The 14,254-nt window shown below is 33.4% G+C and overlaps 1 protein-coding gene and 1 long non-coding RNA gene across 2 annotated transcripts; both read left to right on the forward strand.

The window, feature by feature from the left end:
* The first annotated feature begins 1,256 nt into the window (after positions 1–1,256).
* On the forward strand, positions 1,257–2,205 carry LOC149943306 (uncharacterized). The gene is made up of 2 exons (XM_090179207.1): positions 1,257–1,523; positions 1,593–2,205. Exons 1-2 carry the CDS (start codon positions 1,505–1,507, stop codon positions 1,979–1,981), a joined length of 408 nt encoding a protein of 135 aa, XP_090035333.1. The 5' UTR covers positions 1,257–1,504; the 3' UTR covers positions 1,982–2,205.
* A 6,019-nt stretch (positions 2,206–8,224) lies between these two features.
* On the forward strand, positions 8,225–8,823 carry LOC149943307 (uncharacterized). The gene is made up of 3 exons (XR_016481154.1): positions 8,225–8,310; positions 8,383–8,530; positions 8,615–8,823. It is a non-coding gene; the product is annotated as an uncharacterized LOC149943307 (long non-coding RNA).
* The last annotated feature ends 5,431 nt before the right edge of the window (positions 8,824–14,254 follow it).

Genomic DNA, 14,254 nt, shown 5'->3' on the forward strand with positions numbered 1-14,254 from the left:
TCGTGAGGGGCCAGCGACCGCTATAGGGTCATTATTACGCCGAGGGGAAATATTATGATGTGGCCTGCTACTACTAGCCGTACGAGCAGCTAACAACGCTTTAGCTTCCTCGAACATTTCGGCTGCTCTTGCGGCTGCGGCTGCAAGTTCCTCCGCGTCCCGTCGGGCAACTTGTACGTTCTCAGCTAAACGCTGAATGCTGTCCGTACTGGGGGACGACGTGATAAAATTATCTTCCAAAGATAAAGAGTGGCACGTGTCATCTGATTCTAGAAAGGGTGAGGGAGCATCCATAGGCGTATACGAGGGCGAATAACGTACTTCGTCAGGTGGGATAGAACTAGGTCTTAAAAGGGGTGAAGGTAAATTAACGATAGGGGGCGAACAAATTTGATGGGTTAGTTGATATTCTCTAAGATAATCTCGTACCATTGTCATTTCTTTTAAACGTTCCAATTGCGAATCAGTTACTGTAGTTAAGGAAAGGGTAGGATCTTGGATATCAGTTAAATCTATTATTTCCATTTCTGGAGAATCGGGTAAAGTTACTATGGGTACTTCCGGGAGCTCGTTATCAGTTATATCAATCAATTCTGGGGAGTCGGTTATAATCATTTCAGGGGTATCAACTAAATTAATTTCTGGGTATTGTACACCTTTCATTTTTATGCCAATTTACTTAAACCTTATTCAAAAAAATTACGATAAAAAAAATCAAAATAAACTTACGTAGAGAGAGAGAGAGGGCGCGCTTCAAAAAAATCCTGGTACTAGACGCACAAAGAACAACAATAGAGTGACGTTTCCCCGGTTCAGGCACCCTCTTATATTGGGCCTAGGGGAAGATAGTAAGTTTATCTCTTATTCCCAAAGAACTTGTTCAGTTCTCGAGAATATATTAGGGTTATGCTAAAATTTATACTTATTTACGCAAAATATTCCATTTAACTTCATTTCCGATATGGACACTGAAGTACAAACATGAGCCATAATCACCGTCCTGAAACAACCTTCTAAAATTATAGCCGTAGTGATTATTTTAATTACAATTTTCTTATTTGAGTTCATTTTGTGGTATTTTGAAAACGTTTCTACCGTAAAATTGTAACTTTTTTCACTGTAGTTCACAAAATGGTATTAAAAGAATACTAATTTTATGTTAATTTCTATTAATTGTATTGTTTTCTAGGATATGATTGCATCACAAGCTCTCGGGAGGAAACTACAATGGGTTTTTTTTCTTCTTCCAAGTGGATTAATATGTGACGTCAATGGGAATAATTAGAGGCAGTTTCGAGCACGGGACGGTTTAATTTCGAGTGTCTAGAACTGTTATCTCAGAGAGAGACAGCTGATAGAATTTGAGGGTTATTTGAAGTTTAGATCACGTGATGAATTAATCTCAACAAGATAGGAACTGATTAATCTCCCATGCGTCATTTCTCTCTGAGAGGCTGAACTGAAAAGAAGTGCATCCGCTTTGCTCTCGTCATCTACCGTAAACATGGAAAAACGATCTATTGGTAAGCATTATTTTATTAATACTATTACTATTTCAATAGACAAAGGCTTAACATTTTCATTTTCTATAGCCGAGACGCATACCGTATCCAAACGCAGGGGCAAAGAAAGACGTATCAACATAAAAATCACGTTAGGAGGATCAGTTTACATTTCTTTTGGTTTCGACGGATCAAAATTACAAGTTCTCTTCTTCAAAAAATCGAACGAAAATATTCTGTTCCTGACCTCCGAAGCTTTCACCAATCTACTCTCTCTTTGGGGAGAGCTTTTCGCCGCTACGCAAACCGGAGCATCGTCTCTAACCCACAACATCATCGACTATCACGACAACAACGTATCCGTCGTCGCCACGAGCAACAACATCAAATTGAACTCTGCCTACGGTCATGTTCTGGATCTGGGAGCTCGCGAAATCGGTGAGTTCCAAAAAAAATTGATTTTATTCGGTTTCAAATAAATCTTTTAAACGAACATAAAAATGTTATCGAATGCATGTACTTAGCTATTGTTAAAAACCTTAAAAAAATTCACGAATTATTATATGGAAAACCTTTCGAGGGTTTATTTTTGTACCCAGATCAATTTAATTCGTACCATCAAGTAAAATCTTATTTTGGCTGTTTTAAATCACCCTCGGAAGTACTACAAGATTTTACTAATTTACTCGTAGATAATCAATTAACCTGTAAACTTAGCTACTTTAATTTGTTTTCATTGTGTAATGCACAAGATAACCATCTAATGGAATATCTGATAGTACCTACTAACATGTAAACAAAGTTCTAAAATAAAAAATTAAATGTAAATAACTTGTTATTATTATTACTTATATCCTAGAAATTAAGGGGTTCGGAAGCGATAGGGGAAATTATGGTTAACGAGGTGTGGGGTTAAGAGTAGAGAGGGGTAAATTCCATCCTTCAGAAATCTGCGCGAGGAAAACAAATTCTGGTGATTAAGGGAGGAACGGGAGAGCGAGTGAACGAGAATCTGGTGATTAGAAATTCTGGTGATTAAGTGGGAGAGGCGCGGGTGAACGAGAATCTGGTGATTAGAAATTCTGGTGATTAGAAATTCTGGTGATTGAGATGGGGGAGAGGCGCGGGTGAACGGAGGGAGGGAGCTACAGCTTTGTGTCCTTCTGGTGATTGAGGGGGAGAGGCGCGGGTGAACGGCGGGAGGGAGCTACAGTTTTGTGTCCTCCCCCCCCTCTCTTATAAGTAAGTTTTTAAAATTCTTCAAATTATTTTAGGCTTTAGCTTTATTATCCCTTTTCATAATGGACTAATCAACTTATTGGTTAATTTTATCATCCTTTACAATGCAGTCCATAGGTGGTTCCTTTTAACTTAAAATAGCGTATATACTAATCTCCACCACTCTCCCCCTATTCGGCTTTCCGTTGCTATGCAACTCGTTTTGAAATTTTAAATATTTAGGCTTAGTTTCTGTATTCGGTGTTATAGTTGCAAACCAGATTTCCCGCATGGTAATGTCGAGTCCCAAATACGACGAAACCGTTCTACCTTTGGAATTTCAAGCAACGGCGTCTGCAATGATATCAAGGTTTTTCCGCCTAAATTTTGTTATGTTTAAAGAAATATTAGGAGGAGTATTGTGTGCCGAGTTACTTCTTCCGCGAAATGATTCCTTTTTGGAGGACCCTTTGTGTCGTTTATTTGTGTCTATTAATTTTAAGCGTATTTACTTCTTCCTCGAGATGGATCATTTGTAGAGGCACCTTTGTATTGTACACGTTGTCTTGAAGCTTATCTGGTTTGATTAGAACTACGTCGTAAGTTTGTAATTGTTTTCACGGGTTTTCTAATCAAGTTAAAATATGTGATATAGTTAAAGCTTAGTCTTCAATATTCAGTGGAGTGTTTTTTTTGTACTTAACTTTTGGTAAGGTGTGTTTTGCTTTTTGGTAATGGATTGACATGTATTTGAATTAAATTGTAGCCTGATTGAGTTATTATATCAATAGGGAGGTACGTGATGGAAATGCTGACAGAACCGTTTTACCCTCGGTTTCTTAAGTGGACGATTCAGAATATCATGATTTTCTTAGGAAGTTAAATTCCAAGAAAAGGTGGATTTTTAACCAGGTCTTGTTCCATGTGAAAACGAAGGAAGCTCACCACGGTGTTGGGAAAAGCCTTTTGATAAGCGCAATTTACGAATCAGTTACTAGATTTCATAACAAACAACCATGGTCTAATCCATTAGGATCGAAGGGTATTAGATGCGCTCCTACGGACAAAGCGGCTTTTAATATTAGTGGTGCAAATTTACATAGTACAGTTAGCCTACCTGTTAGTAATTTTTCAGAAAATATTTCCAGGTTAGTAAGTGTAGGTTGCTTTATGGTCATTTGAAATTATTAATAATTGATGAAATATCAATGGTGGTGTCAAAAGTATTTCATCGAGTCAACGCTTGATTGCAGGAAATAATGGGATGTTCTGACTAATTTGGTGAAGTGTCCGTTTTACTTGTTGGCGATTTTAATCAACTTCGGCCGGTTTGCAATTCGTTCACATTTCAAAATCAGAATGAGTTTTACAATGTCTACACTTCGCTGATCGGTAACCCTATATGGGAGCAATTCCAATTTTATCAATTTGATGAAATTATGAGACAAAGATAAAATTTTGGCAGAAGCGTTAAATAGAATGCCAATTGGTCAGATGCCTTCTGACGGACATAAAGTATGTCAGAAATAGAAACGGAATTCAATTTTCGTTTAGGGTTTAGTTGGAATTTGATGAAAAAGATGTTGGTAAAATTTTAAGACAAAGAATTTATGGGTTGTATAACGTTAATGGTTTAAGCAGGTCGTGGGCCCCCGTTGAGAAGTTACCCAAACGTTTCGAGAAAATAGAAGCAACAAATTATTTCGGTGACTAGGAAGCAGTTTACTCTGGTTATTTCTGAAGCCATTCCTACACTGAGAGAAATAAACGTAGATTTTACAGAAATATTTCACAGTATTGAATTGTTTTAATGATTTACTGATCTTTTCCTTATTCACGTAAAGCAGTTAAGTAGTATTCACTAAAAACAATATTCGTATGTATAATCTACTATCGGTTCTGATAATTTTACAAATTACTGATGAAAATACAGAGATTCTTCTGTAATTTTAAAAAAAAGATTTTTCGGTAACTTTCACAGAAACATTCGACAGGTTCAACCGTAAATTATACAACTTATTGTAACATTTACAGTTTTCCTATTGAAATTTATTCGAAGGTTTTTTTCCTTTAAATATTACGGAAATAATTAATCAGGAAATATTTTACGATCACCAATTGAATAAATTACAGTGGAACTAGATTTATTTGAAATTACAGTAAATGTTTTGTAAATTGTGTAAACTGTTATTATAGAACTACTGCTTTGCTGTTTTACAGATGTTTTTATTAAAACAGTTCAAATAACGAAAGCTTTATGTTTCTTTTATTTGTGATTATACATATTTCAAAGTTGTGTTTGGACAGCGGTCATTTCACTCGTTTAGCCAACGACAGTTAAATCCGAAATATTTATATTAATGCATCTGTAATAAAAACTACCCTAGTGTAAAATTATGTTTATTTTCTACCTATGTCTTCATATTCTAGATCTTGCAAGGTTTATTTCTGATATTTTATATCAAATATTAACTTTAATTAACAGTACAATTAAATAAATTAAAAACAAGATGTACTGTATTTTACGCTATCGTCTATTGACACCAGGGGTAGTTTTGATCAAATACAATGTTTTAATGTAAATATTTAAGGCCTTTACACAAGAACCAGTGGCGTAGTGTGAAATTCGTCAAGGGGGGTCAAGTATGTCAATTTTAAGAGGAGGATCGAGAAGGGGTGGAAATTTAGTATAGTCAAAGGATGGAAACCCCTCCTCCTTGTCTACGCCACTGACACGAGCCAACATTTATGAACAGCAAGTTTTGAAGAATGGACGGTTCACGACAGAGGCTTAGGGTCAAAATTTTAAATCTAATAATTTTCATATATATTTTTCTAAAGGAATAAAACTAAATGTAAATTTTAATTTCGCCATTCTTTATTATGGTAAATTGGCAGATTTTGTAGTATTAGAGGGTTTTTTTTAAGAATAACGAACAGTTTTCTTCGTCGGTTAATGCGCGAAATCTCGGTATTATAGGATCTCTTGGAGCCCATATAAAGTATTTTTTATTATATTTATGATAAAACATTTCATAAAGCTCGCAGATCGAATACATAGTTGTAATTTGACTGGAGGTATGGCCATGAGTGATGGGAATAATCGCATCGTCGCATGTTTACAATATTTGCATCTCAAGAAGCTATTTCTTTCTCACGAGTAGTACAATGGTCGCTTACGAAAACGAACGAAATTATGAATTACACTTAGGAAGTCGATTAAAAATAAAATAAGCTCGCATTCCCGATGTGAAGAAAAGAGCGCTTCGCGATGAAAACGACGATTGAAAAATATGTAAACACGTCTTCGCAGAAAGAAGCGATCGAGATGCGAAAAAAAGAGCGCTCCGCGATGCAAACGACGATTGAATAGTTCAATCATCAGTGACATTGATGTATACACCACAATAAATCCTTCCAATTTGTCAGCGATTGAAATTTCTGACCAACAAGAGTTGGTAAGCTTACTTTTTTCATGTAGACTTAACTCGGCTGTCCTTTTTAGAAGAGCTCATTTGTCAAAATTCTGCATTAGAAAATAGACATTTTTCTGGAACTACATGCATATCAATACCGGTTTTGTAGTGTGGGCAATTTCATTTTATTTGCAAGTATATTTCATTGTCAATTTTTATAAAGCGAAGCTATTGTGACATTTACAAAAAAGTAACATTTTAATGATAAAACCAAGTACTTTAAAGGTTTTACCCTTTTTTGTAAACATTAAATTAAATATTTAAAACAAAACTTCAAGTATCTCTAGTTTTCACATGCCATTAATGTGTTCTGCGTTGGGACAGCCTAGCTATTAATTGCGTTATTTAGACTAATCCAAAAATGTTCATTTTTTAGCCACAATCATATGAAAAAAATATAATTACAATACCAAAATTTTCTGATTACGTTGAATCTCGATTAGTGGGAGGAAAGCCAATGGCAATTTTTTCAGAACTCGTGTCACAGCTGGCATACGGTCTTCTTGCCAAATATAATGTGGATACCAAAGGAGTGTATGACACAGTTGGACAGCTAATGTTCAAAAAATATCCATGCATAAATGTTGACAAGACTAGCAAAGTGTCATATGTAAGTTGGGCCAAATTTATGGTTGAAATTCAATAACCCTTTGCTAGTTTGTATGAAAACTCTTAAATTAAGTTTTCTGTCGATTATTTTAGAGGTATTTGATTCAAAAGCTTTCACAGAAAGGAAGACACATCAGGTGGCTTAAAAAAAGATAAATGCGAACACAGATGGTGGGATTGAAAACAAGCGTAGACGGAAAGAAGTCACCTCAGCTTCCACATCCTATAGTGTGGAATTGGAAACAACAGGCACTAGTCACGAGGCAGCTCTACTCGAACTTAAAACCGAGTTCCAGAAAGAAACAAGGGACATTCCAAAATTGCTTCGTATTCACAGAACCACTTACCCACAAAGAAGAAAATGGATAATGGAAACCTTTCCACAATTATCAGATGCCCAATTTGTAAGTTTAGTTTTTCAAATATAAGTACTACTTCAGCCTGCCCCCCAAAAATATTATTTTCCATCCTATTTAACACCTCAAAACCAATAACCTCCAGCTTTTCCCTGCCCTAAATAAACAGATTAAGCCAATTCCAGAAAATATTTATGGAAAACTTTGCTGGAGTGTAAAGCCATTATATATATATATATATATATATATATATATATATATATATATATATATATATGTATATGTATATGTATATGTATATGTATATATATATATATATATATATATATATGTATATATGTATATATGTATATATGTATATATGTATATATGTATATATGTATATATGTATATATGTATATATGTATATATGTATATATATATATATATATATGTATATATATATATTATATGATCTACACTCCTACACACTGTTTTTGTGTAAATAAATGACAATTTTTAAAAATTGTTGGTGTTGCGCCTACCTCAGAATTAATTGCGCTCGGTACGAGGATGCAAAGAAAGAATGTGTTCACTCTAGATATTATTCTCAGTACCAATTAAACACGCTTAAAAGGAAAAAATCCTTGTATTGAAAATAGTCAAATCCAAAAGACAGTGAATGAAACTTTTCGCACCCGCATGAAGTGAAAACTCGCTTACCCTATGTCGTGACTTTCTGTTTCGTTGTCTTTCCTCGTTACGACATAGGAGAAGTGAGTTTTCATTTCATAGCCCTGGGTATAAAACATTTCATCCTCAAATTTTCAGAATTGACCTATTGTATAACTGTGCGAGCTCCAGAAATAAGGCTAAAAGATTCCCAGAATATGGTTGACCGGATCTGTTAAGAGATTTTCACCCAGATGTTTTTTAAACCTGATGTGGCTCTTTAAGATATGTTAAAGGTGTAATTATTCTTAAATTAACTCCCAAATCTAGTAGGGGGTATAAAATATGTATATTTATATTTTATGCAGCTTTAATCCTTATAATTTTTTTCAGCTTGAAACAGAGTTAAACCTAATTTTGGGCTGTGAGAATTCAAGAGATTTGTTTATAATAAATTTTGACAAAATTTACCACATTCTCGAAGAACAAATTTATGAAGTAAGCTACATTATTTGGTTATATCCTTTTCGGTAAAGATATTGGTAACACAAATGGTCATTTATTTTCTAGGATGAAGAGGAAGAAGTTGACGATTTTCGTCAAATTTTACACTTCATAAAATTTTTGGAAACTCAACTGAAAAAATTTGGAAAAACCAACAAACGTGGTAAACACTAAGAATAGCAAGACAAATTTTTCAATAATAAACATTGTAGAGGTAAGATTTTATGAACTTGAAAAATTTACGTGTCTATTTACTGGTTCAGTAAGAACGTATTTTGATGAAACCATTGTTTTTTAGGAAGAGCCACCAGTATCAATAATCAAAGATGCCCCACAAATAGTGGTAGTGGAAAACATTTCAAAGGTTTACATTGTGTATAAAGACTTCGAAATGGAATGTAAATTACCATTGAAAAATTGTGTATTCAACTTTTTTTTATTACACATTTGATTTGAGTTACCCAGGTGTCTTTGGCCAAGTATTAGGATTTTTACAGGAATATTGCTTACGAGATTTGTCACCAAAAGCATCATTTTTAAAATCATTTAGTTATTTGAAATTTGTTGATGAAAATTCAATTGAGTATAAGATTAATAATGTTTAGACAAAAACTATTCAAAATGATAATAAATTGAACAATAAAATTTTCAGTCAAATAATTTTATTTTATTATTTTTAGTGTAAAAATGCAAATATCAAATATTGAAAACGTCATTGGTTCTTGCTAAACGGTTGAATTTCAAATAGGGACAAAGCAGTTGATGCCATTTTGAGGGAGGGAAACGTCACGACATCGTACCGTTATAGCTAATTTCGCGCGCTTTTCCCCCAGTGGGTGGATTTTCAGGAGTGTGAGATAGAGCGTAGTGACGTTCTACCTCCCCCAACTGCCTTTTCCCTATATTCAGAAGCTAAACATTTGAAATTTCAAATGTTGAAAAGCTAAACGTATTAATCTAAGCATTTTAAATTTCAAATGTTGAAAAGCTAAACGTATTAATCTAAGCATTTTAAATTTCAAATGTTGAATAGCTAAACGTATAAATCTAAGCATTTTAAATTTCAAATGTTGAAAAGCTAAATTTTTCATGCTAAACGTTTCTTTTTAAACATGTTAAACCTCTAAACATTTGGCAAACAACACATTTAAGGCCTAAACAGATAAACAACTCAACATGTTCGCTACTTAAACGTTTAAGGGCTAAACATGTTCAGGTTTTCTACGTGTTCAAAACTCCGTTGCATTTCGTGTTTAGGAAAATGTTTAGATTCTAAACATAGTTTTTTCTGTGTAACAGAGAAATGTACGCGATGAAATCGAAAAATCTAAAGAAACCGCATTTTTCCATCGACGGAAGTTTCACTGTAGAAGAAAAAATTTAATTCCAAGAAACTTCACGTTTGGTTTCCATTACTGCCTTATTCATATAGGCGTACCGTATCTTTAAAGGAGCATCGTGGAACCAAATTTTTATTAATGTAAATTACTTTGCTAACTAACTATTTATATTTTTTAGCGCAAAGGAACCCTTTGCGATTCAAGAAGAAGGAAGTGTCACAAAACTCGGAGTCAAGAACCACGCACCAGGTTTTTTATTTTCCTTGTAACCATAGACCAATATTTGGAAAAGCAATTTTTACTTTTTTCACAGTAAGCGATTCACCTTGGACGAAGATAAGCTTGTTATTTTCGCCGTGAAAAAATTTACGAGCCGTTTAAGGGAAAGCCGCACCGTCCCGTGGGGACAGATTTGGGAATATTTCGAAAGTAAAGGCCTCTTTACAGACAGAAAGTTAAGTCATCAAGAATCGTTTCTACAGATATCTTAAGCCAGAGGAAGCGAAAACAAAGGTTCGTTTATTCTCGTTTACTTTCTTCATCATTCAATTTTTTACAACTTTATTTATACCATGTGTAATATTTTATTTAAAAAAGGACAAACTCTTGCCAACCCGAAATTCACCCAAAACAATTTGCGAAATTCCATGTAGCCCAGTTTCAAAATGTAAATAGTCTTGAAATTCTCTTATAACTTTCAAATAACCCTATCACCATTTTTACAGACAACGGTGAAAAACAACGAAGAGGACTATTACACTTACTATTACCCTAATCAACGCATTACGCAAATCTAACACGAGTGTTCTTTATTATTATTTAAAAGGCCATGGCTCGCGAACTTATGGTGGAAATTAAAAAATCAAACACTTTTCCGACTTAAATCGACGCAATTAATATAAAAAACATGACTAAAGATAAATTACTACGAGGGAAATATTAACTGTTCCACATTATGGAACACTTAGAAGAAAATAGATCAAACCTTATACTTTCCCATGTGTCAAAATAGGGGTGTTTAATGGCTCTTCCTGTTCTTGTCGATTTTACGGTTTCTAGAAAATAGATCCGCATTTAAAATTATAGGACGAACAAACTTTTCAGAAATCCTGCACTCGACACTAAGTGAACTTTGAACTATAAAATCAAACGATCTAAGAATATCGAGAACCATTAGAGCTAGAGCTCTAATCGTAATTAAAAACATGTTAAAGACCTATTCTAAGTCTTAAATGGCGGCTATGAAATGGATATTCAAAAACAAGGTAGCCATGAATACATGTGTTTTTGAAACTCGTCTGCAAGGGTATGCGCAAATTATTTTCGATAACCATTAAAGTTATAGCTCTGTGGTCTTTATTTAATGGGCCTCTCATTGGTTAATTTTGATCGATTCAAAGTAATTTAGATTTAAAATGAGATAAAAAGCAACGTTCTAATTGGTACTAGAGCTTTAATAGTTCTCGTGACAACTTTGAAGACATGGTTCAAAGCTATCGAAAATTCCTTGGAAATTTGAACGCGTCACTTCGCTAAAATATTTGTTTTCTATCCTATGTTAAAGTTTTCCACCCTATGCTAGGGTTCTTTACCCTATGTAAGCGATCTCTCGCTTGTGTTCTCTACACTATGTTAGCATACTCTACCCTATATTAGCATTCTCTAACCTATGTTATGAACAATTTATTTTTACAGTTTGCCGCTCTATTCATCAGCCTATAATAAAAAACAATTTTTTCTAATAAACAAGTTTTTAATTTAAAACTTTATTTTTTACATTATTTACTTTATCACATTTGTATGTTGAGTTTTTTGAAACACTGTTGATAAGTATTTTATTTAAACACTAGAAAAATACTTATTTTTACACACTATAAAAATACTTATTTTTACATCCTGTATGAAAATGTTTAAACATTTATGAAAAAAAGTTTAATTAAACACGTAATAATTATTTTAAGTTTTTAAAATTAATAATTTTTACACACTTTATAAAAATATTTAATCATTTTTGATGAAAAGTTTCTTTAACCACTTTTTGTTTTACTTTAATACTGTTTAAATGTTAACAATTTATTTATACACGGTTAAAAAATTTATCTCAACACACTTTTTTAAAATCTTTCTAAAACACTGTTTAAATATTTTATAAAAAAAATTATAAATTTAAGAAATAATTGCAAAATTCTTTGACCTTCTTTGGCTTTTGGCCAGTGGGAATACTTTTTCCTATAATAAAAATACATATATAGAAAAGAAAAAGAAAATCTTACCTGATAGCATTTTGACTTTTGCTGAAACCAATTGCATAAAAAAATTAAAACCGTAAACGGGCAAAAGTTTTTTTAAGTCTTTATTTTTACCCATTTTCCTCTTGGATTTAGTCCTTGAAATTTCATTAACAACTGTATCTTCGCATTAAACTGTTGCCTTAAAAATGTCATCTAAAACGTTGTTTGACGTTTCGCTATCTCTGGAGGATCCTGGAACTAATTTAAAAATGTACATTAAAATCCAAAAATAAGGCCGATATTTAAACTTACTAGGGCTATTCGATAAGTAACTTGGGGTTGCACTGGCAGTTGGAGTTATAAATTGGGATCCCAGTGGTAAGCCTCCATCTGAAAAAATTGAATAAATTAATATAATTTGGATCAAACGATGTTTTTATATTCAACATCTGGGCCCCTATTCTGAGATAGTCGCTAGGTGAGCGACTAAAATACTAACCACTTTTTAACGGCTTCTCCGTTACCGATTTTTCTCTACCGACAAACGTTTTCGGATTCTAAGCTCAGTGTGAACGATTTTCGTTAGGAGTAAAGTCGGTAACTTAGGATTACCGCCGGGGTTTTAGTAGTTTTCCGGTATTTAAATTTTCAGGCCAAGTGATTAACTTCGAACCAATCGTAGAGCGACCTTTACTCGGAATTTCTCCTAACTTAAACACGTGGTATAAACAAAAAAAGCAGACGGTGGTTTCGGCACACGGTTTAACTCTTTATGTTTTCATCTTTTAGGTAACGTTTTGAGGAAGTTGTCTTAGCTAAAATATAAATTAGTTTAAATTTCGGAGAAATACAATACAGCGATGGGTCCTATACGTTCACCAAAGGTAACTGAGAGGCAGTTATCAATAATGTTAGAATTAATGGAGGCTCACCAAGATTTAGTAACAGGAAAGTTTAATTCAAAATTTACTAAGCCAATGTCACAAAAATTGTGAGCTGAATTAACAGTTATGTTAATTAGTGATGGAATTGGTCCAAATAAAGATACAGCCGGTTGGAAGCGAGTATGTATTAAATGACATTAAATTTAGTTAAACCAATTGATAAAATGTTTTGTTTATGGTAATGTTTTAGAAATGGATAGAAGTCAGACACCAAGTCCAAAGCCGGACAATCCAAGAGGAAACCAACTGGAGGTGGCCCTCGGCCTAAAGATATAGACCTCACTGATGTCGAAGGTAGGTTAATGGCCCTTGTTCGGGCAATTTGTGTAGAAGGAGATCCCCAAATCGAAGAAGCTGGGTTTGAATCAATCAATGACCAATTGGTGAGTACTACATTTTTTATTCAATTTAATTTTTAACTCGAACTTTGAACTTTATATAATAAATTTGACGTGTATTAAAAGATAAGGCCAAATCAAGTTCAGTCCCAGGGATTAATTTCCGTTCCAATCCAAGTAGTGGAGTCATAGCCTTACACTGGAGCTCCCGCAATCAACTGTTCTTCAGTGGCATCGCAATTAAGATCATCTCAATTACAACCTTCAATTAGTGTAACTTCAATTGAGAAAGATCAACCCGCAAGCAGCTCGTCGGCAGAAAACGTAATTGGATCAGTTGGTGAATTTTCATTTACAGCTGATGAAAATGCTACTTATGAAGTAGGTTCTCATTCAACTACAGCTACGAATGGTAAAAACATTTACATTTATTTCCAACATATAATGGATTGTGTACTTTCAATGAAATTTATATATTATAGGTGCATATTTAAATTTACAATTGATAAATTTATCTAATTCACAATTTTTTTAATTTATATACTTAAAAGTTGAATCAGAAGTAAAATAATAATAAGTATGACACTAAGAATTTTTGCTTCGCATTTGGGTACAGTCTTTAAAGAAATTCACAATGGGAGAATTGAAAGTGTTCTACTAATGTTTATTATACTACTTATTGTTGCATTATATTCCTTGTTATTAATCTACATGGTTATCAGAACCCACTGCTACAATTTTGGACAAAAGCTTTGGAAATAAGAGATCATCAACATCAAGTGATGATAAAAGGCCGACAAAGAAAAGTATTTTTGTCAAAGTTTTCCTTAGAACTAAATATTTTTTTATATTTAGCACGAAATGAACATTACATAAAAGCCAGTGAAATCCTCAAGGAGAGTGAAGATAAAAAACTTCAAATTCTCCGTGAAATTGCAAGTGCAGTTACTCGAATTGCCGATACTTTTAGCAACTTTTGTGCAAATTTTTTCCAATCAAAAGAATAACAGGTACCAATATCATAATTAACTAAAAATTTCCAAGCTCTTGTTGTTGGTGGATTTATTAATACAAATTATCTGACA

The sequence above is a fragment of the Leiobunum rupestre genome, chromosome 6, assembly GCF_980474605.1.
Source record: "Leiobunum rupestre chromosome 6, qqLeiRupe1.1.hap1, whole genome shotgun sequence".
NCBI classification, from domain to species: Eukaryota; Metazoa; Arthropoda; class Arachnida; order Opiliones; family Sclerosomatidae; genus Leiobunum; species Leiobunum rupestre.